Source organism: Salmo salar, chromosome 27, assembly GCF_965601325.2.
Source record: "Salmo salar chromosome 27, fSalSal1, whole genome shotgun sequence".
NCBI classification, from domain to species: Eukaryota; Metazoa; Chordata; class Actinopteri; order Salmoniformes; family Salmonidae; genus Salmo; species Salmo salar.
The window spans coordinates 7,469,275-7,494,918 of record NC_138317.1 but is presented as its reverse complement, the minus strand read 5'-3'; the positions used below and the strand labels follow the sequence as shown (position 1 = coordinate 7,494,918).

Sequence of the window (25,644 nt, the reverse complement as noted above, 5' to 3'; positions counted from 1 at the left end):
TCCTCCATCCCTGTATCTCTCTTTCTCTCACTGTCAGAACATGAACGATCACTCAATATCTGGTGGGAGGCTGGTGGGAGGAGCTATAGAAGGACGGGCTCATTGTAGCTGGAGTGAAATCAATGGAACGGTATCAAACACGTTTGACTCTCTTCCATTTATTCCATTCCACACATTACAATGAGCCCATCCTCCTATTGCTCCTCCCACCAGCCTCCTCTGAGATAGAGATAGAGAGGGAGGTGGTGGGACTAGGCCAGACCGTGTCTGAAGGATCACAGATGGTCATTTAGCCTCCTGAAGAGCGACCCAGCATCTCTGCGATCGTTTTACTTGGTCTGTCGCAACATGCATCTCTGTTCCACTACACCTCCCTGCCTCCCCTGAGCGGGACCTGCACTGTCGCTCACTGTGTGCGTTTGTGTCATCGGGCTGAGCACCGGATACTTATGAGCCAATCACCTCGGCAGTTGCGTTAAGGCTGATTAATAACGATGGGTAATGAATGAAACTGTGTGCCACATGCTCCTTCTGTGTAGCTGTGCAGTCAGCCAAGACCAATGATTCATGTTGACCCCTTGAGCTTAATACTTTCTCTGCATCAATGAATCTGTTCTCTCTTGCCCCCACTCTTTCTTTTTATATCTCCCCAAAATCTATTTATTTTTATTTATTTAACCTTTATTTAACTAGGCAAGTCGGTTAAGAACATATTCTTATTCATACTTTGCCCTGTTTATCTAAATGCACTCCCAAAATGTCTTAGCATGTACTGTAAATTAATATCCCTGTCTACATAAGGACAAACCTCTTAAAGATATATATCGTTATTGTTTGTATAATGTAATGCAAAATGTACACAAGTGGGTACTAAGTCGTGACTTTTACATTGTCAGTGCAAATATTCTATTGTCCTACAGTAACATATTATTTAAAGTGGAACGCATGAGCTTTTCTGTGTCCCAGTCTTATAATCCTAGGACCTTGGTTTTTATATACTGACAGAGACAAAGGGAGGTGGTGGTGCAGTGATTCCTCCTGTGGTGTAGGGGGCGGTGTGTGGAGTTTGGCAGCTTTTCAGATACCAACAGCTTGACATACACCGCACCGTAGGTGAGTAGAAGCTGGAGTGCTTTGGCCTGCAAAAAGGGATATGTTAGTATAACATAACAACAAAAGAGACTTCGTAATACTGTATTGAACACATGCTACAGTCTAGTCTATAGGTAGGCTATATCTTAAACAGTGGTGGCTGGAGCCCGTCCTCCAGATTTCTCCCTCCACCAGCCTCCACTAATCTGGAATACCATTTGTTCAACATGAGGCACTAAAGAAAAGTCCTTTAGCGAGCGGTCTACATTGTAACATAAGATTACAAGTATTATTGAAAGCAGTCTAACTAACCTGAGCTGGCACTTTTTGGTCTGGTACCAAAATGTAGTTAGTAGTGAGTTTGGTGTCCTCCCTCTGGCTGGTTGAGGTACTGCCTCCAGTCTCATCATTCATCAAGAGGGGCCTTTCCTCATCAGAACCTTCATTAACACTTGACCCCACCGCCACAGGGTCATGGGTCATGACCTCTGACACCAGGACAAGGTGGGACATTCTCTTCTTGAGTCTCTTCTAAGGAGTGAGTGAAAAGTGAGGGGAACCCGTTACAGTGCATTGTCTGCTAGTGCAACACAGAAACATTGAATGGTGATCATCACAAGATTGCCTTACAAGGCAATTGAAAGGCAATATACACCAAATAAAACCCTCTGATAGTCCTAAAACACAATACGTAATACTCAAATGTCTCCTATTGTCAATGTCCAATTTCATTTCAATTTTGCTCAGACAATTCCTTATAACAGTACACAGAGATTTGTCAGTATCGATCTATGCATATTATATCCCATTGGCTTCCCAAAACAGAATGTCCCTACTGAAAGCCTTGCCAAAGAGAACACAGACACAAATCAATAGAGCGAACATGGTGACATCATGATGTACCTACCTGGGCCTCGTCTCCGGCAAAGCTCATCTCTAGAGTTTCAGTCAGTGTCCTCAAGCAGCGGGCCGTATCCCAGTACACAATGAACAGCTGAGCGAGACGAGACAGACAGGCAGGCAAACAGACGGTTAGAGACAAACAAACAGAGACAGATGGATGAATGTAATGAGGACAGTTTAGATGACTAAAGTTCATATTTGGTCTAAAGTGATCAACACAATATTTAGCATATGGAGTTTCTGTAATACACATCATTTCCCGTGTTCCGTTAGTGACACTCAAGGTGCGGGTCTATGGTCACTACCCCCTGGCACACACTGGTTGAATCAATGTTGTTTGCACGTCATTTAAATGAAATTACATTGAACCAATGTGGAATAGACGTTGAATTGACGTCTGTGCCCAGTGGGTAGACTTGTTGTGGATTCATCTCATTCAGGTATCTGTTGATAGTGATTGATGCCGCTAATAAATTCCCTGCTTTTTTGTTTTGACTTCCTACGAGCCAGAACATTTGTTACTGTCTGATTAGGATATAAAAGGGCCTATTTCAATTAAACTACAGAATCAATTAATCGATATAAACTTCAAAGTGTCTTGCTGTAATGATCGGTCTATGGATGCGGTTAGATTTATACCACAAAAAAACAGTAAAGGTATTTCGAAGTAACCTCGATTACAAGAATGTGAGTGTGATAAAAATGTTTGACACAAAATGTCTGCCATCTCAGAATGAACTGCCTATATGTGCAGGTTACGGTAGCCTACCTGTAGAGTTCCAGTGCAGTTCTGCACCCAGTCAGCCACGCCCACCAGCAGCATATGTTGGCTCAGCCTCTCATTCACCTGGATGAGTCGCACGTCAATGTTGATGTTTATCTGTAGGAAGACCATTAAATGTTACAGGTACATCTATGTTAATGTTTTTTGGTCTTAAAACTGTTTTCAGACTATAGTCCAATATCTCTATAGAATTGATGGTGTTCAATAACGAACCACATAGGTTTCAAAGTGTCTGAATATTTATCTTCAATCCTCTTGTGTGGCATATCTATGTAGTCTATTCATTTGCTTCCACAAGCACAGATGTATTCCTATTAATATTTATGCATAATTTATGTTGCTACCACAGCTCACTATTTTTAGCACTACGATTAAAGATTAGAAGGCATTTATAATTAGGCTTCCCATTAAGACTATTTTTTCCTGCAGTGGGATTTCATTCATATTTTTCATAATTCATTTAAATTGTAATTAAAACTGCTGAAAATCAGGTGTTTCTATGTCAAACAGGCCCTCAGCCAGCCAAATCACCAGTTAAGCTCTTTATCAGCCTTGCTCCCCTCCAACACAAGGTCACAAATCCCCAGCTGTCCGCAGAGTCATAAATTACCAGCTGCTCACTGCTCATTTACATTTTCATCATTTAGCAGATGTTCTTGCCCAAAAATCCATATTATATATTTTCCCTGCTCACGTCAGCTATTGAAACCCATGGACATTCGGTTTGATCACAACAATACGTTATCCAATAAACCACCAATAAGCCATTGGTTAAAAAAACATAATGACTTACCTTTTATTAAAGCTATGGTGTTTATGTAATTATTCCATCACAACCATTTGATCATCTTTTCAGATGTACCGGAAAAGATGGCCTCGTTAATGTTAATGTATTGTTGACGTTTTAGCTAGGCGTAAATTCATTTCTGGGGAAAATGTGCAAATATTCTGCGCAGCACATATGCACATTCGGTTTCTACAGTCTTTGACCTTTCCAACTATGTAGAACTTGTCCTATTCGGTTGTAGTATCATAATATAGCATGTATGAGTATCCCTCCCTATGCTGTGACTTAGTGTGTAATGCTCAGACAACAGTGTTGCAAGTGAAATTTCTGACCAATGCCCACTCAAAACCCGCCCAAAAAGCCTGAAAACTAGACCAATTGTATTTTTATACAGCAAGAGAGGAGTTTCCATATTTATACAATTAACCCTTTTTCATAACGCTATTGAGCCAAATAAGGAATATCGTCGTAACCTGTAATGACGTTAGAAGCAAAATTTTTTTCTTCAAAATAATAAGTATTGCGAGCTAGGACATGACGTAATAAAGGAATTTGAATATGTCGCAAGAGAAAAGACAATTTGCCCTTATTAAACTCGCCAGATCATTTTCCATCAATGGATGTCTATTAAACTCATTTGACTGCTATGGATGTCGATTTACCTCGTTTGACTGCTATGGATGTCGATTTACCTCATTTGACTGCTATGGATGTCGATTTACCTCGTTTGACTGCTATGGATGTCGATTTACCTCATTTGACTGCTATGGATGTCGATTTACCTCATTTGACTGCTATGGATGTCGATTTACCTCATTTGACTGCTATGGATGTCGATTTACCTCATTTGACTGATATCTCATTTAAACAATAAGGCACAAGGGGGTATGGTATATAGCCAATAACCACGGCTAAGGGCTGTTCTTAAGCATGACGCCTGGATACAGTCGTTAGCTGTCCCAAATAGATCCACAGACGATGCATCACTCTGCACACTGCCCTATTCCATCTGGACAAGAGGAATACCTATGTAAGAATGCTGTTTATTGACTATAGCTCAGCATGCAACACCATAGTACCCTCGAAGCTCATCATTAAGCTCGAGTCCCTGGGTCTGAACCCTGTCCTGGCAACTGGGTCCTGGACTTCCTGACGGGCCGCCCACAGGTGGTGAAGGTAGGAAACATCACCTCCACTCTGCTGATCCTCAACAATGGGGCCCCACAAGGGTGCGTGCTCAGCCCCCTCCTGTACTCCTTGTTCACCCATGACTGCGTGGCCAAGCACGCCTCCAATTCAATCATCAAGTTTGCAGACGACAAAACTGTAGTAGGCTTGATTACCAACGATGACGAAACAGCCTACAGGGAGGAGGTGAGGGCTCTGGGAGTGTGGTGCCTGGAAAACAACCTCTCACTCAATGTCAACAAAAGAAAGGAGATGATCGTGGACTTCAGGAAACAGCAGAGGGTACACCCCCCTATCTACATCGATGGGAGCGCAGTGGAGTAGGTGGAAAGCTTCAAGTTCCTTGGCGTACACATCACTGACAAACTGCAATGGACCACCCACACAGACAGTGTGGTGAAGGCGATGCAACTGAGCCTCTTCAATCTCAGGAGGCTAAAGAAATTTGGCTTGTCACCTAAAACCCTCACACATTTTTACAGATGCACAATTGAAAGCATCCTGTCCGGCTGTATCACCGCCTGGTACGGCAACTGCATCAACCCGCAACCGCAAGGCTCTCCAGAGGGTGATGCGGTCTGCCCAACGCATTACCGGGGTAAAACTACCTGCCCTCCAGGACACCTACAGCACCTGATGTCACAGGAAGGCCAAAAAGATCAACAAGGACATCAACCACCCGAGCCACTGCCTGTTCACCCCGCTATCATCGAGAAGGCGAGGTCAGTACAGGTGAATCAAGGCTGGGACCGAGAGACTGAAAAACAGTTTCTAGCTGAAGGCCATCAGACTGTTAAACAGCCATCACTAGCACATTAGAGGCTGCCGCCTATAGGCATAGACTAGAAATCACTGGCCACTTTAAGGAATGTAACACTAGTCACTTTAATAATGTTTACATATCTGGCATTACTCATCTCATATGTATATACTGTATTCTATACTTTTGTACAGTATCTTAATCACTTAATAATGTTTACCTATCTTGTATTACTCATCTCATATGTATAAACAGTATTCTATACTATTCTATGGTATCTTAGTCACTTAATGTTTATATATCTGGCATTACTCATCTCATGTATGTTTACTGTTTTCTATACTATTCTACGGTATCTAATTCACTTAATAATGCTTACATATCTTGCATTACTCATCTCATAAGTATATACTGTTTTTCAATACTATTCTACTGGATCATAGTCCGTTCCGCTCTGACATCGCTCGTCCATATGTATATAGTCTTAATTAATTCCTACTTAGACTTGTGTGTATTGGGTATATGTTGTGTAGTTTGTTAGATATTACTGCACTGTCGGAGCTAGAAGCACAAGCATTTCGCTACACTAGCAATAACATCTACTAATCCTGTGTATGTGACCAATAAAATTTGATTTGATATACCACAAACCAAACCTCCGGGGTGCCTTATTGCTATTATAAACTGGTTACCGACATAATTAGAACAGTAAAAAAATGCTTTGTCATTCCCATGATATATGATCTGATATACCACAGCTTTGAGCCAATCAGCATTCAGGGCTGGAATCAGGTTTATAATTGTAAACAATCCCCTTTGCGCATAACTATAGATAAATCTGACAGGAGAGTTTGAGTGATGAAAGTTGGACAGAGGATCTCAAGATCGCAAGAAACACTTAGACGAACATAAAAAAATAAATATTAGCCTACTTTCTGGCAATTCTGCTGTTATGTGCCAGATGTTAAGACTACAAACCATTATAAATGGCCTATTTTCGAGATTGACTTGTCATTTCAATAGGCATAGGCTACAGACTAAAATCTGGGTTTATAATTGTAATTCAACTTTGCCATGGTTTGCTTAGATAAAGGAAGGATGCCTATAGCCCCTGATAGGCCTACATCTCATTTCAAATAGTCTACAGTAGCCTAGACAAGATGTAGGCAAGCTGTAAACTGAACGATTTAGCAGCTTGCTTAGTTCAAATGAACAGAAAAATGTATTCAACATGAATAGCGAGGCGATTTCGAGGTTAGACGTGCTTGTTTCTCCCAATAGCCTGCCTGAATAGGCTACTGAGGATGCGGTCATAATTTCAATCACTGAATTTAATATTAATAATATGTACATGAACTAAATATGCTTGTCAATAACATCCAGTGTTTTTTTTTTACTTTAAAAAAAATGTTTTACCTGAAGCCTAATTTGACTACTGTTACCGTCAATCTAACGCGTTCTAACAACAGCTCGGCAATTGCGATAGAGCTTTGATAACTTTCACTTTAATTAATTAAACATGCCCATTAATAATTGCTTAATAACATAAGGCTACAACAACAATAAACATAAGTTATTTTTTCAATTATTAAATTGGTTTACCAGCTCCAGGTAGGCTACACAAGTGGCTAAAATGTATTTGCAATGACTCCAGTGATATTTTCATTTGTGTTTAGATTTATGAGGGGGAAAAAACAATTTAATCTATTTTAGAATAAGGCTGTAACGTAACAAAATGTGGAAAAAATGAAGGTGTCTGAATAATTTCTGAATGCACTGTAAAGTGTAATTGCGATGCAAACTCAAAATGTTTTAAGCGCATAACCATGTGTGTGAGGTGTATAATTTTGCTTCAAAGTAGATTTGTTTAAGACTGCCAAGAAACCCTACTTTAGCCCAAAGCAGTAAAGTGCTGTCAGACTGATAAACAGATTGAACACACACCTCCTTGTTACTATAGTGGAGGATGACGATGATGAATGTGGTGAAGAAGATGGAGACCAGACTGACAGACAGGCAGAGGACCCAGTAGTCAGTGACCGAGAGATACATATGAAGAGTGGAGAACCCAGCACACCATATCACCACATATATAATCTGGAGGGGAGATAAATGATACACAGTATAAACTAAACATACAAGAACTAACTCTGAACAAATACAGGACACATTAGTAGAAGACACCCAGATGGTGTGTGAGATCAACAGATACTGGACACTATTGTGAATAATGTAATGGGTGTAAAAAAAGAACAAACAAAATGACCCTTGTGTTATTAATCAATACTTTGAGGGACCCTACCGGTGCCATGATGAAGTGGAAGAGAGAAGAGTTAAGGAACAGGTATCGCCTGACCGATGGCACATCCAGTGCTATGTCTAGAGGTGTCTCAAAGTCTGCTACAGGAATCTACAGTGGAGAAACCAAATGAACCAAACAGTGAATACATGGTAATAATGTATTCTAAATGTAATTTTCCAAGCAATGGCCTTCATACTTTACCAAAATGCATTCCACAAAATAAACAAGATAAGGGAAAAAGATCAGGGAGAAAAAGACTTGAAAAAGACCTGCAATATGTGTCAGGGATGTGGGTGGTCAAACGTTTGTAAAAGTGTGTGACAAAATTATTTAAAAAAAATTGTATATCCCTTTGAGTGGTGAAGTTATTAATTACACTTGGGGTGGTGTATCAATACACCCAGTCACTACAAATATAGTGTGACCTTAAAACTCAGTTGCCGGAGAGGAAGGAATCCTCTCAGGGATTTCACCATGAGGCCAGTGGTGACTTTAAAATAGTTAGAGTATAATGGCTGTGATAGGAGAAACCTGAGAATTGTAGTTACTCCACAATACTAACCTAGGCCTAATTGACAGAGTGAAAAGAAGAAAGCTTGTACAGAATATATATATATTTTCAAAAAATGTATTCTGTTTACAACAAGGCACTACAGTAATACTGCAAAAAATGTGGCAAAGCAATTCACTTTTTGTCCTGAATACAAAGTGTTATGTTTGGGGAAAGTCCACATTGGTACACATGACTGAGTACCACTCTCCATATTTTTTTAAGCATAGTGGTGGCTGCATCATGTTATGGGTATGCTTGTAATCCTTAAGGACTGGGGAGTTTTTTAGGATAACAAAAAGAAACGGAATGGAGCTAAGCACACACAAAATCTTAGAAAACCTGGTTCCGTCTGCTTTCCACCACACACTGGGAGATTAATTCACCTTTAAGCAGGACAATAACCTGAAACACTAGGCCAAATCTACACGAGAGTTACTTACCTAGAAGACAGTGAATGTTCCTGAGTTACAGTTTTGGCTTAAATCTGTTTGAAAATCTATGGCAAGATGTGAAAATGGTTGTCTAGTAATGATCAACAAACAATTTGACAGAGCTTGAAGAATTTTCAAAAGAATAATTGCACAATTCACATGTGGAAAGCTCTTATAATTACCCAGAAAGACTCACAGCTGTAATTGCTGCCAAATGTGATTCTAACCTGAATTGAGTCTGTTATTGACAAGAGCCAGCTTTGGTTAGAGGTAAAGTCAATAATATTTGCAAGGTAATGCCAACATTGGAAAACTGCTTGTATTATATTCCTCTGTCTCAACGTGTGAAGCAATGCCCTGTCATATGTGTTTTTGTCACTTTTTTATTTTTATTCTTTAAACTGGACCATTTCATCTGGAAAATCATGTTGCAAGTCAGATTGACATTTCCTCTGAAGGTTGAGTGCAGATGAATGTAGGTTTTGTGAGGAAAGTGTGTCAATCACAACAAATTTACCGCCTGTAAATTTCTGCTGACTTGTCATTGATAAACGATGTCAGGCTCTGCCTCTTACGACTCATCAGCATGTTTTTTTGAGTCATCTATGTCATTGTGTGTCAGGTTTGTAAAGCGGTGACATGTCCTTTCCTTTTGCCTCAAAGCTATCATACTGATCCCGGAGCCCAGAAACAAAATCTCTCAAGGAGGCCACGAAACAAACAGCGCTAGACAGGTCCAGTTGGACTGCCTGAAGTGCAGTGCTTGCATTCTGAAAACGTTGGAAGTAAAAAGCAATTTTAAGTTCATCCATTTTGTAATAGAGCGTTACAGCCTTGTTAAGCGTGCAAGAGTTAGATTTTCGTCCTCAGATATTTCTAGAAGAGACTAACATTTGCATAATTGAGGCATAATGTTTATGAGGCATGTGCATGGGCAGACCACCTCTTACCGGAAAGAGATTTGCGGGTTGCTATTCAACTGTTTTCATTTGGCTGTAAACCTGATTTAACAATCTGCCATCGCCAAGTGGATTTGGAGCAAAAGTTAAATATTGACGGCACAAATGTGAAAAAAGAATGTGTCTCAGGGCAGTAGTTACCCCAACCAAATTCAGAATATGTGCAGCACAAGGCACCCACTCTGCCAATGGGTTGATCTCTCGTATGCGCGATTGCAGGCCTTTGGTTGTCATTGTCCGTTGTGTCTATGTGTTGCACAGAACAATAACCAGTGGGACCTCCCGAGTGGCGCAGCGGTCTAAGGCACTGCATCGCAGTACTAGAGGCATCACTGCAGACCTGGGTTTGATCCCAGGCTGTGTTGCAGCCGGCCGCGACCGGGAGACCCATGAGGCTGCGCACAATTAGCCCAGCGTCGTCCGGGTTATGGGAGGGTTTGGTCGGCCGGGATGTCCTTGTCCAATCGCGTTCTAGCGACTCCTTGTGGTGGGCCGGGCGCATGCACGCTGACTTCGGTCGCCAGCTGTACAGTGTTTCCTCCGACACATTGGTGCGGCTGGCTTCCGGGTTAAGCGAGCAGTGTGTCAAGAAGCAGTGCGGCTTGGCGGGTCCTGTATCAGAGGATGCATGGCTCTCGACCTTCGCCTCTCCCGAGTCCGTACGGGAGTTGCAGTGATGGGACAAGACTGTAACTACCAATTGGGGAGAAAAAAGGGGTAAAAAGTACCAAGAAAATTAATAAATCAAATAACAGTCAGTTTGGGCATTTTTTGTTTAAGTTCTTGCTCCTGCTGTTGTTTTATTTTCTGTACTTTGCTTTTCTGGGTCCCACTCAAGCCACTCTGACTTTTTCCCACTAGGTAAAAATGCTGTGGCTACCACAGAATTCTGCAGCAATATGCCATCCCATCTGGTTTGCACTTAGTGGGACTATAATTTGTTTTTCAACAGGACAATGACCCAACACACCTCCAGGCTGTGTAAGGGCTATTTGACCAAGAAGGAGAGTGATGGTGTGCTGCATCAGATGAAAAAAGCAGGAAAAGCGGCCAACAAGTGCTCAGCATATGTGGGAACTTCTTCAAGACTGTTGGAAAAGCATTCCAGGTGATACTGGTTGAGAGAATGCCAAGAGTGTGCAAAGCTGTCATCAAGGCAAAGGGTGGCTACTGTCATGACGTTGCCCTCTTTGAGTATAGGGAAGACAGTTGACCACCTCCCCCTTGCACCATCCCCCAACCTACCTCCCCCCACCCAGGCCCTGTGTGAAGGGGTCGTAAAATTCTAAAGGAGAATGTCCTGCCGCCTGGCCCAGTTGAGACACAGAGGGGTTTCATAGAGAGACAAAGGAAATTCTTCCAACTCACAGAATTGGGGAACCGAACGACATTTATGTTCTGGAGAAGGTATAAAAGATCGGTGAAGAATCCAGCTATGAACTGGTCCGCTTGGTACAATTTTGTGATACTCAGAAGAGACAATATAGCCATATTACCATAATACTGTTTATATAATAGCCTCAGCTATGGGACTTGCATCTAAATGGTTGTATAAAATGTATTAATAAGGATAAAGCTATTTGGAATACGTTGAGATGCTATGTACTGATGTTAATGTGATAGAATGTATTTCTGTTCAAAGCTTAAATCAGTCATCGGCACGCCCCCCAGGGACACAGACAGAACAGGCTTGTCACATGACGCCTGGTCCTATGTTCACGTATAAAACCCTCACCCTGATTTACTTTCTTCAGACCAGGCCTCCACTCCATTACGAGTTGGCCAATAGGTTTGACCATCCAATTCCTCTACTGAAAGTTAACTACACCACGTGGTTAACTTTTAGACTATCGATACCGACAGAATAAGAACAAGTCTTTGATATTAATTATTAGTCTGCAGCTAAGTAAATTATATCATTGAACGCGAAGACCGACGAAACATCCATTCTATAACGACATTAATGAATGTCACTTTGAAAGATCCATTCTAACCGAGAGAGAGAGAACACGGACAAAAACTCTCCAACAGGACAAAAAAAAGGACAACAGGACCCTTTGTTTAACAAGACACCAGCCATGCCTGTTTAGCCCACTAGGGCACATTACTCCACCAGTGCTTTATAACGATAACCAACTGTTTGTATGCTTTCTGTGAATGACTTAGTTTAGTAAATAAATGATTTAAGACAATTGATGTATGGATGACTTTTAGTAAAGGCTGCATTCGTGCAGATACAACAATTTACGACGTTTGGAATGAGACTGGACGCGAGGTAAAATACACCATTTAAACCAGAAGATAATCAGCCTATACTATAATACAATATATAATGTTATAATATAGGAAAGTTATATTAGGAAAATTATAACTTTGTAATCTGAATATTTTCCTTGGTGCCCCGATCTCCTAGTTAATTACAGTTAAACGATTAATCAGTTTAATCGCGTAATAATAATAACAGGGAATTATTTTGATAAACATGTCTTCAGTCTTGGCGTTCCCCTAGGATAGGGGGCGCTAAAGCGATTTTTGAAAAAAAATCGTGCTCATTTTAAACGGCCTCCTACTCAAACTCAGAAGCTAGGATATGCATATAATTAATACTTGTGGATAGAAAACACCCTAAAGTTTCTAAAACTGTTTGAATGGTGTCTGTGAGTATAACAGAACTCATATGGCAGTCAAAACCCCGAGACAGATCGAAACAGGAAGTGGAATTCTGAATTGCGAACTCAACTTCATCACGTTGCCTATTAATCACACCGTGAGCTATGGTTCATTGAGCACTTCCTATTGCTTCCACTAGATGTCCCCAGTCTTTACAAAGTGATTTGAGACTCCTACTGTGAAAACTGAATGAATGAGACGCTGTGGAACGTGGTCACACGGAGAGGGCCATCACCATTATGACGCCGGCGCCCCTGGTTACCCTCCCCTTTCGAAACGTTTTGAAACACAATGCAATCGTCCCCCTCGAATCTTATTGGCTCTCTTGTTGAAAAACGCCCTGAAGATTTATGTTATACAACGTTTGACATGTTTGAACGAACCTAAATGGGAAAAAAATGCTTTTTGTCGAAATGGCTGTCCCGTGGCCGACGGAGGATTTGGATCAGCCTTCAGACGCGCTAACAAGAACAAGCTAATGGAACATAATGGATGAACTTTTTCGAACGAAAATACATTTGTTGTGGACCTGGGATTCCTGGAAGTGCTTTCTGATGAAGACAACCAAAGGTAAGGGATTATTGACAATAGTATACAAGACTAGATGTGATATGCGATTGTTCCAAGATGGCGCTGACCTGTAACGTTAGCTTATTTTTCAGAGTATCGCATCCCCTTTCATCGCAAAGTATGATTACCCAGTAAAGTTAATTTTAAATCTGGCATTACAGGTGCTTTCAAGAGATATTCATCTATAAATCTTAGAATGACAATATTACATTTTAAAAATGTTTTCGAATAGTAATTTAGTAAATTGTAGCTCTGTTTCATCGGATGCATTTGAGGGAAAATAGTTAGTCAACGTTACGCACCGATGTAAAATGCTGTTTTTATATATAAATATGAACTTTATCGAACAAAAGAATGCATGTATTGTGTAACATGATGTCCTAGGTGTGTCATCTGATGAAGATTGTCAAAGGTTAGTGCTGCATTTAGCAGTTTTTTGGTTATTTGTGATGCATGTGGTTGGTCGGAAAATGGCTATGTGGCTACTTTTACGATATACTCCTCTAACATAATCTAATGTTTTGCTTTTGCTGTAAAGCCTTTTTGAAATCGGACAACGTGGTTCGATTCAGGAGAGGTGTATCTATAAAATGATATAATTTGAATGTATTATTATTTTTTTTTAATTATTAAATTTTGTTATGCTAATGGTGATATGATTTTTCGCTGGATGACCGTCCCGTATGGCCGCACAGGGGTTAATGGTGCCCAAAGACACGACACTACTTTGATAAATCTCAAATATAAAATATATTTTGATCTGTTTAACACTTTTTTGGTTACTACATGATTCCATATGTGTTATTTCATAGTTTTGATGTCTTCACTATTATTCTACAATGTAGAAAATATTCAAAGTAAAGGAAAACTCTTGAATGAGTAGGTGTGTCCAAACTTTTGACTGGTACTGTATATATACTTAAAAAAATGTTTTGCTGCCTCTCGGGCCCCCCACGGGCCTGGGCCCAGGGACCCTGCATTATCTGACCCTGCCCCTCCCTAACTATCTCAGACAACCCGATCCAGGTGTAGAACTCTAAAGGGTCGAAAGTCTTGATTAGGGTTTTGATGAACTGGTGTTCCAAGTTTGCTCCCTAAATCACACAGTATGACTCAGCGGCTGCCCAGTCCAGTCGTGTGGAATTGTGCTTATAGTAGCATCCATTAAAGTCGTACCAGCCCATGGGGCAGGATTTTTGGAATAGCTCTTCACCCTGGTCAGGAGTGTCATGTTCAGCACCCAAAGCAAGGCTGAAGATAGAGACAACACAGAGGAACACAAACATGGTTCTGGTTGGGCTGGTAGGTATGCTGGGCTGCAGTGGGTCCTGTCCTTTTATCTAATTTACAGAAGGAAGGTTTGGTTGGTGGGCATCATGTCATAGGCGGATCATGTACAGACGTGACACATCCACTATCTCAGAGTAAATGTTATATGAATCTACTATTAACCTCATCCTTTACTGAAGCTGTTTAATCTGTAAATTGCACTCCAGAACCTGACAAAAACATATTCAAAGAGATAAAAGAGAGAAAGTGTCACGTCCTGACCATAGTAAGATATTATTTTCTATGGTAGAGTCGGTCAGGGCGTGACAGGGGGTGTTTTGTGTTTTTCTATGTTTTCTATTTCTATGTTTATGTTCTAGGTTTATATTTCTATGTTGTTGTTTTTTGGGATGATCTCCAATTAGAGGCAGCTGGTCCTCGTTGTCTCTAATTGGAGATCATATTTAAGTATTTTTTTTCCCCACCTGTGTTTGTGGGCAGTTGCATTCTGTTTAGTCTCTGTACCTGACAGAACTGTGGGTTGATCGGTGTCCATTTGTTATTTTGTCATTAGTGGTTTTGAGTTAATACATTTCATCATGAGCACTCAACACGCTGCGCTTTGGTCCCCTCTCTACGACAGCCGTTACAGAACTGCCCACCACAACTAGATCAAGCAGCGTGCTCGGGAGGAGATGGATACCTGGTCTCTGGAGGAGAGGCTAGAGAGGGTAAACTGGACTTGGGGCCAAGTACTGGATAGATATAGAAGCCTGCCGGGGAGGCACGAGAGGCTACAGAAACCCAAATAATTTTTTGGGGGGGCGGCACATGGAGCAGTCGGAGCCGAGGAGTAAACCAGAGACAATCCGGGAGAAGAAAGAACATTTGGAGAAGGGAGAGTTATTGAGTTGGTGGAGGACGCACAAGTTTTTCCCAAAGAAACGTGTCGTCAGTTTGGTGCCACCTCAGTCAGCTCCCTGTACTCGTCCTGAGAAGCGTGTGGAAGTTCCGGGAACAAGTGATACCGGCTATACACACCAGGTCTCCAGTACGTCTCAACAGCCCGGTACGTCCTGTGCCTCCTCTCCGCACTCACCCTGAGGTTTGTGTCATCAGCCCGGTGCCACCTGTACCGGTCCCACGCATCAAACCTCCGGTGCGCCTCCACAGCCCAGTACGTCCTGTGCCTGCTCCTCGCACTCTCCCTCCAGTGCGCTTCCACAGCCCAGTATGTCCTGTGCCTCCTCTCCGCACTCGCCCTGAGGTGCGTGTCATCAGCCCGGTGCCACCTGTACCGGTCCCACGCATCAAACCTCCGGTGCGCCTCCACAGCCCAGTACGTCCTGTGCCTGCTCCTCGCACTCTCCCTCCAGTGCGCTTCCACAGCCCAGTACGTCCTGTGCCTCCTCTCCGCACTCACCCTGAGGTTTGTGTCATCAGCCCGGTGCCACCTGTACCGGTCCCACGCATCAAACCTCCGGTGCGCCTCCACAGCCCAGTACGTCCTGTGCCTGCTCCTCGCACTCTCCCTCCAGTGCGCTTCCACAGCCCAGTACGTCCTGTGCCTCCTCCCCGCACTCGACCTGAGGTGCGTGTTACCAGTCTGGCGCTACCTATGCCAGTCCCAAGCATCAGACCTCCAGTGCGCATCTCCAGTCCGGCGCCTCCAGCGACGCTCCCCAGTCCGGAGCCTCCAGTGACGCTCCCCAGTCCGGAGCCTCCAGTGACGCTCCCCAGTCCGGAGCCTCCAGTGACGCTCCCCAGTCCGGAGCCTCCAGCGACGCTCCCCAGTCCGGAACCTCCAGCGGCGGCCTGCAGCCCAGAACCTCCGACGATCCACGGTCCGGTGGTACTAAAGCAGAGGGATCAGTGGGTGGAGCGGGGGTTACGCCCCGGAGCCGCCTCCTCTGCTGGAGGTTATGTGGACTGCATTTGAGCCGCCATAGATAGGAGTTACCCACCCAACCCTCCCTTTTGTTTTTTGTTGTGTATGTTTAGTGGCATTCGGAGTCTGCACCTTTGGGGGGGGGGGGGGGGGGGTACTGTCACGTCCTGACCATAGTAAGATATTATTTTCTATGGTAGAGTAGATCAGGGCGTGACAGGGGGTGTTTTGTGTTTTTCTATGTTTATGTTCTAGGTTTCTATGTTGTTTTTTGGGGGGATGATCTCCAATTAGAGGCAGCTGGTCCTCGTTGTCTCTAATTGGAGATCATATTTAAGTAGGGTTTTTTTCCACCTGTGTTTGTGGGCAGTTGTATTCTGTTTAGTCTCTGTACCTGACAGAACTGTGGGTTGATCGGTTTCCGTTTGTTATTTTGTCATCAGTGTTTTTGAGTTAATACATTTCATCATGAGCACTCAACACGCTGCGCTTTGGTCCCCTCTCTACGACAGCCGTTACAGAAAGTTATTTCTCACTTCCCTGTGCTCAAAAGGGCTGATGCTGAGCAACCAAAGGTAATCGCCTCGTTCCGCCCCAGTTTCACCCCCCTTGACACCTTCCCTTCTCCATTCATCATTGAAATTGTCCAGTGTAACCTGTTCTCTGGGCAGCCAAACAAATCCTGCACATGCGCAGAAGGGTTGGTTCTTTAGCTATCGCGAAGAGGTGTCCAGAGAATTTGGCAACGCTGCCACTCCGCTCCAAAAGCATCGCTACAGCCAGTCTGGATAAGGGGGTATTGCCACGCAACCCAGAAGTCATATCACATCTGGAGATGTATTCTTCTCATAATTCCTGTGCCATGTTTTGGTACAGGGCTTTTGACATAAACACACACTGGATGTAATGTTTTGGCCAACAACTTTGACTTGAGGTAAAATTTTCAACATTAACTGCGGTTCAATCATTATTTCAATTAATTAGACACTGTATACTGAATTTTAAGAATATAACTTAGAAATGCTTCATGAGCTTAGTACAACGGTCTTACCCGATCATAACCCAAAATATAAGGATAGGCCGGATTCATTCCGATCTGTAAATTAATTTCCGATTGAGCCGACAGCGTTTGTCTCTGCGAACACGGAAACATTGCCTTTAAAAGGTGCATAGCCGAAAAGGGGCAATAGGCTGGAATCGCGGCCTCGCTCCATGGTTTATATTTTGATTTAGTCTAAGTCTATGTTAAACAAACTATTGCCTATAGCTTAAAAATATGTTTAACTATCATGTTGATCTCATGGACTAAGTCATGGCATGCAAAACTTTAGCAGTGAATTTGCTTGCATTTCTCCAGCCTAGCAAAATTAAGTTTTGGGGGTGCTGTTTGCTGACACAAAAATTCAAGATTGTGGCTTTAGCACGTTTTTGTAAGGGTCCTGTGTGTAGCTGGTGTAGAGAGTCAGGCGCAGTACAGCAAATATGAGTAATGTATTTTTACTCCAAATGACAAACGTACAAAGTAACATACGAGCACACAATAACGGACCGAAAATACAATAAACAATCACTCACAAACAAACATGGGGAACAGAGGGTTAAATAATAAACAGGTAATTGGGTGAGTGAAACCACGTGTGTAAGACTAAGACAAAACAAATGAAAAGTGGATCGGCGGTGGCTAGAAGGCCGGTGACGTCGACCGCCGAACGCCGCCCGAACAAGGAGAGGGACCGACTTCGGCGGAAGTCGTGACAGTTTTTCTTCATGAACACTTTTCAGATCGATAAAATAACAGTAGGTGTCACGATCTTCACCTTCATCTGAAGATATTTCAAAATCACTGTCAGACCAATACGCAGCGGGTTGCGTGCTCCACATCATTTTATTAAATATGATGTACACGAAAAAACAAACACGACAGATGACAGTTTCACAGGCTGAAGAGACAGCAATGCAAAAGATAACTACCCACAACCTACCAAACAAACACACACCCCTATATAGGACTCTCAATCAGAGGCAACTAGAAACACCTGCCTTCAATTCAGAGTCCAGCACCCAAACCTAAACATAGAAAACCTAAACTAGACAGAATGCAGAAATACAACCTAGAACATACTAACCTAGAACATACACCCAAAACCCAAGAACACATAAATCAAACACCCCTCTACAACACACACAAAACCACCACCATACAAAACAAACATCCCTCTGCCACGTCCTGACCAAAATACTAAACAACTACTCCCTCTGCTGGTCAGGATGTGACAGTAGGCCTATATTTTGGTGAGTTTGATAGAGGAAGTGAGATAACGAGTTAATTTAAACTCAGGAAAAACAAAAACATCCCTTTTTCAGGTCCCCGTCTTTTAAAGATAATTCATAAAAATCCAAATAACTTCACAGATCTTCATTGCAAAGGGTTTAAACACTGTTTCCCATGCTTGTTCAATGAACCACAATTAATGAACATGCACCTGTGGAACGGTCGTTAAGACACTAACAGCTTACAGACGGTAGGCAATTAAGGTCACAGTTATGAAAAATTAGGACACTAAAGAGGCCTTTCTACTGACTCTGAAAAACACCAAACGAAAGATGCCCAGGGTCCCTGCTCATCTGCGGGAAAGTGCCTTAGGCATGCTGCAAGGAGGCATGAGGACTGCAGATGTGGCCAGGGCAATAAATTGCAATGTCCGTAATGAGACGCCTTAGACTGCACTACAGGGAGACAGGAAGGACAGCTGATTGTCCTCGCAGTGGCAGACCACGTGTAACACCTGCACAGGATCGGTACATCCGAACATCACACCTGCGGGACAGGTACAGGATGGCAACAACAACTGCCCGAGGTACACCAGGAACGCACAATCCCTCCATCAGTGCACAGACTGTCCGCAATAGGCTGAGAGAGGCTGGACTGAGGGCTTGTAGGCCTTTTGTAAGGCAGGTCCTCACCAGACATCACCGGCACAAATCCACCGTCGCTGGACCAGACAGGACTGGGAAAAAGTGCTCTTCCCTGATGAGTGGCGGTTTTGTCTCACCAGGGGTGATGGTCGGATTTGCATTTATCGTTGAAGGAATGAGCATTACACCGCGGCTTGTACTCTGGAGCGGGATCGATTTGGAGGTGGAAGGTCCGTCATGGTCTGGGGCGGTGTGTCACAGCATCATCGGACTGAGCTTGTTGTCATTGCAGGCAGTCTCAACGCTGTGCGTTACAGGGAAGCCATCCTCCTCCCTCATGTGGTACCCTTCCTGTAGGCTCATCCTGACATGACCCTCCAGCATGACAATGCCACCAGCCATACTGCTCATCTGTATGTGATTTCCTGCAAGACAGGAATGTCAGTATTCTGCATAGCCAACAAAGATCCCAGATCTCAATCCCATTGAGCACGTCTGGGACCTGTTGGATCGGAGGGTGAGGGCTAGGGAATGTCCGTGAAGTTGCAGGTGCCTTGGTGGAAGCGTGGGGTAACATCTCACAGCAAGAACTGGAAACACTGCAGTACTTAATGCAGCTGGTGGCCACACCAGATACTGACTGTTACTTTTGATTTTGACCCCCCCTTTGTTCAGGCACACATCATTCTATTTCTGTTAGTCACATGTGTGTGGAACTTGTTCAGTGTATGTCTCAGTTGTTGAATCTTGTTATGTTCATACAAATATTTACAAATGTTAAGTTAAACGCAGTTGACAGTGAGAGGACGTTTTCTTTTTTTTGCTGAGTTTAGTTCAAGCTCCCCACACAAGTGGACAGGCTGCCTGACATTTGATGAGAATAAGAAATTGCCAGTGGGCACCCAGAGAGAGGGAGAGAGTGTGTGTTTACGTGTATGTGCTCTGACCTGGAAGCCATCCCTCTCCAGCAGAGCCCTGCAGAGCGACAGATCAAACCTGGGGCTCAGCACGGAGGAGGTTGGTACTGCCAGCACACACTGACCTGGAGAAGAGAAAGAGGGGAAAGAGAGGGGAGAGGGGGAGAGAGAGGAGGGAGAGAGAGAGGCAGGGGAGAGTGTTAATTTTGACAATAACACATTCTGACAGATTTTAACAGTGATGAAAAAGGAGAGAGAGTCAAAACATTGAGAAATAATAAATAAGGTATTAAGGGTAAATAAATAAAGTGGGACATTGTGAAAAGGGTTTGTTTATCCCAAAAACTTGCCAAGAGGGAAAAAAATAGAACAAGGAAGAGAAACAAACCAAGAATAATTATTTGACAAATACCATATTTTGCATGATCAGACTTTTACCCATAGTAAAATTTGATAACTACGTTATTACGCACCATTCTTCCATCTAGATGTTCTTCTGTTTTCTGGCTGGATCTTGGATGATCGTCTAAGGTCATCTTCAACATCACTCTCGTCTGAATGCACAGAAGTCTTGTCCTCCATCTCATCCATGATGACGAGACCCTGAACAAGCAAAAACAGTCATACAGTTGAATCAAAATCCCTGGAACCGTAATTCAGAGGAAATGAGTAAGAGCGTGAACGGCCCTGACCGTCAGCGTGAAATACACAGTGCATCTGACCACAGCAACACAGTTCCGTTAGCCTGGTCCCAGATCTGTTTTTGCTGTCTTGCCAACTCCTACAATGACTAAAAGAGTTGGCAAGCCTGCACAAATAGATCGTGGACTAGGCTACATCCGTTGCTCAAGCAGACAGATGATTGGTCTGATTACAACACCACTTCCTAGTTGTTCCATGTGCCGTAGGTTGTCAGATATGTGTGTGATGTATACACAGTATATGAAGTGAGTAATAACATTACAGCAAGCAAGCAGCACATTCCAGTGTGATGCAAAACAAAGAAAGACATTGAAATTAGAAAATTTGGCGAATATTCCCTCAGTAGATAGTGTTTTCCTGGGGCATGGCTTGCACTGACACTGTTGGAGAAAACATGTCCAATGGCTGAAGCTCCCTTCGGGACGCCCAATCGGAGACTACAGCTTTATCTAGCAATGGCATCAAACGCCAAAGCTTAACTTTGGAGAAGTCAGTTGAGTTAAGACAAGCACTTGATGTGTCCTATGTTTCAAAAGCAACTGGAAACCACATCACTTCTCCTTTTAGAACAGATTACATTGCTCTGCTATGTTATGTCAGCATGTTGGAGAAACCAACAGAAGAATGAAACTAAAGTTTACAAACAAGGTTTCTGATTCAGCACTTTCGAGTTTCAACTTAAGTTTCAACAATAATTTTTGTAGCAGACTTTTTTTTCCCGGCTACAGACTTCACAGGTTTCTGTTAAAAGTGGCTAAGCTGTACCACAGTTATAAGATAGACATACTGCACCTCAACAGGGTCCGTCTTCAACACACAAGTTCGCTCTGCTTTCAACAGCTACAAACTCTGAAAGAGAAAGTGAGAAAATAAAGGGACAGAGAGCAGCTACATTTTTAGACACTGTTGCTTTCTCATTCTCTTGTTCTTGCTCTCTCTCTCCCACCGTCCCTCTTTCCCTCTCCCGCTCTGTGTCTCTCGTTTGATTGTTAGAGAGGGAGACACATTTTAGCACAAATGTGTGAAAATGCTGTCGGCAAGCGTGACTTTGTCTTCTTTTTTCCCTACACAAGTTCTCTCCTCTCTATTTTCCTCTCTCTCTCGCCCTCTATCTCTCTCTCCTTTTCTCTCTCTCAATTAAATTTTAAGGGCTTGATTGGCATGGGAAACACATGTTTATATTGCCAAAGCAAGTGAAATAGATAATAAACAAAAGTGAAATAAACAATAAAAAATTAACAGTAAACATTACACTTACAAAAGTTCCAAAATAATAAAGGCATTTCACATGTCATATTATGTATATATACAGTGTTGTAATGATGTGCAAATAGTTCAAGTACAATAAAATAAATAAACATAAATATAGATTGAATTTACAATGGTGTTTGTTCTTCACTGGTTGCCCTTTTCTTGTGGCAACAGGTCACAAATCTTGCTGCTGTGATGGCACACTGTGGTATTTCACCCAATAGATACAGGATTTATCAAAACTGGATTTGTTTTCAAATTCTTTGTGGGTCTGTGTAATCTGAGGGAAATATGTGTCTCTAATATGGTCATACATTTGGCAAGAGGTTAGGAAGTGCAGCTCAGTTTCCACCTCATTTTGTGGGCAGTGTGCACATAGTCTGTCTTAGCTTGAGAGCCAGGTCTGCCTATTGTCAATTCAATTTAAGGGCTTTATTGGCATGGGAAACATATGTTAACATTGCCAAAGCAAGTGAAGTATATAATAAACAAAAGTGAAATAAACAATAAAAATTAACAGTAAACATTACACTCACAGAAGTTCCAAAAGAATAAAGACATTTCCAATGTCATATTATGTTTATATACAGTGTTGTAACGATGTGCAAATAAAACTACAAAAGTACAAAAGGGAAAATAAATCAACATAAATAAATCTCTCTCTCAAGCACACAATCTCATTCTCACTTCCTGCTGTAAGTAAGTGAGTTGCCAACTTTCAGTTTGACCACGCTGGTGCCCCAAATTAAAAAAGTACCTTACAAGTGCCTGTTCACACTTTTATGTGAATGACTGTATATTGCGTACGAGCATGTGATGTTTGATGTGTTTTATGTGTGTCTGTGTGTATCTCTACGAAAGGTTTTATGACAGAGAAGAGAAACCAATTTTAGGGGAAAAGCTCTTCTGCGTTTTCTCCTTTTCTATTCTCTCTACTCCTAATTCTAGGAATGTTTTTTAAAGATAAAAATTATTTTACAGAATCGTTATCTGCACCAGTTACAGTTACAATTGAGGTTCTGAACATAAAGAAATACACATGACTAATAGGACAACTCTCCAGAGACTATACAATGTAGAAATAATTACATTAAAGGTCCTACCTACCCACACTTAAGATCAAAGTCATTTCAATGACTGGAAGTCTATGTGTATCTGTTAGCATACCCATAGACTTACAGTCATTGCGCCAACTCTAGTTAGCATTGGCTCGCAAAACGAACTCTAAGGTCCTTCATCTGACTTAGGGGAAATAGATAAAGAGCCTCATTACCAAAATCCCCAAATCCCCTTTTAAAGTCCCATTTACTTTAATACAGTTACAGCATTTCAAACATTCCCCCAGAAGCATTTAACCTTTTCCGTCTCAACTATTTGGTCCTTTTTCCTCACATACAACTACACTTCCCAATATACACTACATGGCCCAAAGTATGTGGACACCTGCTCGTCTAACATCGCATTCCAAAATCATGGGCATTAATATGGAGTTGGTCCCCCCTTTGCTGCAATAACCGCCTCTTCTCTTCTGGGAAGGCTTTCCATTAGATGTTGGAACATTGCTGTGGGGACTCAGCCACAAGAGCATTAGTGAAGTCAGGCACTGATGTTGGGCGATTAGGCTTGGCTCGCAGTCGGCATTCCAATTCATCCCAAAGGTGTTTGATGGGGTTGAGGTCAGGGCTCTGTGCAAGCTAGTCAAGTTCTTCCACACTGATCTCGACAAACCATTTGTGTATGGACCTCACTTTGTGCACAGGGGCATTGTCATGCTGAAACAAGAAAGGGCCTTCAACAAACTGTTGCCACAAAGTTGGAAACACAGAATCGTCTAGAAGGTCATTGTATGCTGTAGCATTACGATTTCCCTTCACTGGAAGTAAGGAGCCTAGTCCGAACCATGAAAACAGCCCCAGACCTTCTCCACCAAACTTTACAGTTGGCACTATGCATTCGTGTGCTTTACACCACTCCAGCCAATGTTTGGCAATGCGCATGGTGATCTTAGGCTTGTGTACGGCTGCTCAGCCATGGAAACCCAATTCATGAAGCTCCTGACGAACAGTTATTGTGCTGAAGTTGCTTCCAGAGGCAGTTTGGAACTCGGTAGTGAGTGTTGCAATCGAGGACAGATGATTTGTACGCACTACGCGCTTCAGCACTAGCCGATCCTGTTCTGTGAGCTTGTGTGGCCTACCACTTCACGGCTGAGCCGTTGTTGCTCCTAGACGTTTCCACTTCACAATAACAGCATTTCCAGTTTACCAGAGCAGCTCTAGCAGAGCAGAAATTTGACAAACTGACTTGTTGAAAATCCTATGACGGTGCCACGTTGAAAGTCACTGAGCTCTTCAGTACGGGCCATTCTACTGCCAATGTTTGTCTATGGAGATTGCATGGCTGTGTGCTCCATTTTATACACCTGTCAGCAACGGGTGTGGCCAAATCCACTAATTTGGAGGGGTGTCCACATACTTTTGGCCCTGTTGTGTATTTTACTTTTACTTGACCCCCTCTAACTCACTACATCCCTCTCTCTCCCTCTCTCGCTCTATTACTTTTTCTTTCTCTCCCAGCTTATGACTCATTAGTCTAACCACATGACTGGTGGAATGAGGTCTACACTTCTGAGAATGAGAGAGTGAATGGGACAATGAGTCCACAACATCAACAAACTTTTCTTGTAATAAACAAATGGAAATAACCTCACAGAGGTGACAGAACTAGGATCGTACTTGAAATATATGAGACAGCAATGCACACACATGGCCTACACACACAAACACTATTCCTTACCTACCTTAGCTTGGTGTTGTTGTCCCAGCTGGTGTGTGAGTTGATCTGGATGCCAGTGAGTTTAGCAGATGTTCTCCAGGTTGTCATGACTCTGGTCTGGTGGTCTGCTGCTATGGGCTGGGACTGTCACACATTAACTCATGCCCCATAGGCATACACACACACACACACACACACACACACACACACACACACACACACACACACACACACACACACACACCACCCCCCCCCCCGTATGCAATGATGGACGCACGAGCGTGCACAAACACACACACGAGCACACACACACTGACAAATTAGAACATGCAGAGAGATTGATGGGATCGATAGTAACTTGGGACCATGGAAATCTGTATAGTTTTGTGAGACTAAATAGATTAACTCAGTTGACCTGAAACATTGTCTGGAGACAACAATCTGATGACCCATGTAATAAACGTGTGAAGGATTCCACCTTGGTGTTGAGATTACAGTAAAGTTTCATTTTGTTCTCTCTATAATTTCAGGAACTTGATGAGGGCAAAGTTGAGATGAAATGTTGACTCGGTGTCTCAATGGTTTATTACCCAGACTACAGTAAACAGTGTGACCGTGGCATGGCACAACACAGACATGGTGGCCAGTCTTTCACGGCACTACAGCTCTCTGCCTAGAATGCCATCTTGGGGTATGAAGGAGTGAATAAAATGTAATACTTAGCTAGTTGTGTCAGTCACTTATCATCATCCTAATGGTAATATTGCAGGTGAACAAAGTTCATATTCAGTTTAGAGTGATAAACAATGTTTAGCATATGTATATATTTTCCCTTTCTATAATTTCCTATAATTTATAAGTTCCGGAACTCCAATTTGAGCAGAGTGAAGTACATCGGAAAAAAGCAAAAGAAAACTGCAAGACTGA

At 42.6% G+C, this 25,644-nt stretch overlaps 1 protein-coding gene across 4 annotated transcripts; it reads right to left on the bottom strand.

The window, feature by feature from the left end:
- Positions 1-822: 822 nt before the first annotated feature.
- Positions 823-24,915, bottom strand: LOC106588519 (transmembrane protein 268). Of its 4 annotated transcripts, XM_014177631.3 has the most exons (10): positions 24,743-24,915; positions 21,484-21,540; positions 20,463-20,592; positions 20,020-20,114; positions 7,817-7,924; positions 7,459-7,611; positions 2,765-2,875; positions 2,000-2,086; positions 1,405-1,623; positions 823-1,139 (listed from the first exon to the last, which is right to left on the bottom strand). In XM_014177631.3, the coding sequence occupies exons 3-10, from the start codon at positions 20,578-20,580 to the stop codon at positions 969-971; spliced, it is 1,062 nt and encodes a 353-aa protein (XP_014033106.1). In that variant the 5' UTR covers positions 20,581-20,592; positions 21,484-21,540; positions 24,743-24,915; the 3' UTR covers positions 823-968. The 4 variants fall into 4 exon arrangements, with proteins under 4 accessions (XP_014033106.1, XP_082826464.1, XP_014033107.1 ...); XM_082970338.1 differs by lacking the exon at positions 24,743-24,915 and having other exon boundaries at positions 21,484-21,846; XM_014177632.3 differs by lacking the exons at positions 21,484-21,540; positions 24,743-24,915 and adding an exon at positions 20,682-20,818.
- Positions 24,916-25,644: the final 729 nt, after the last annotated feature.

Coding starts and splice junctions, on each gene's coding strand:
- LOC106588519 (XM_014177631.3), bottom strand. CDS start 20,580: ATGGATGAGATGGAGGACAAGACTTCTGTGCATTCAGACGAGAGTGAT. Junction 7,925..20,019: donor TGGAGAGGGATGGCTTCCAG/GTCAGAGCACAT, acceptor TCTCCACTGTAG/ATTCCTGTAGCAGACTTTGA. Junction 1,140..1,404: donor ACCAAAAAGTGCCAGCTCAG/GTTAGTTAGACT, acceptor CCCTTTTTGCAG/GCCAAAGCACTCCAGCTTCT.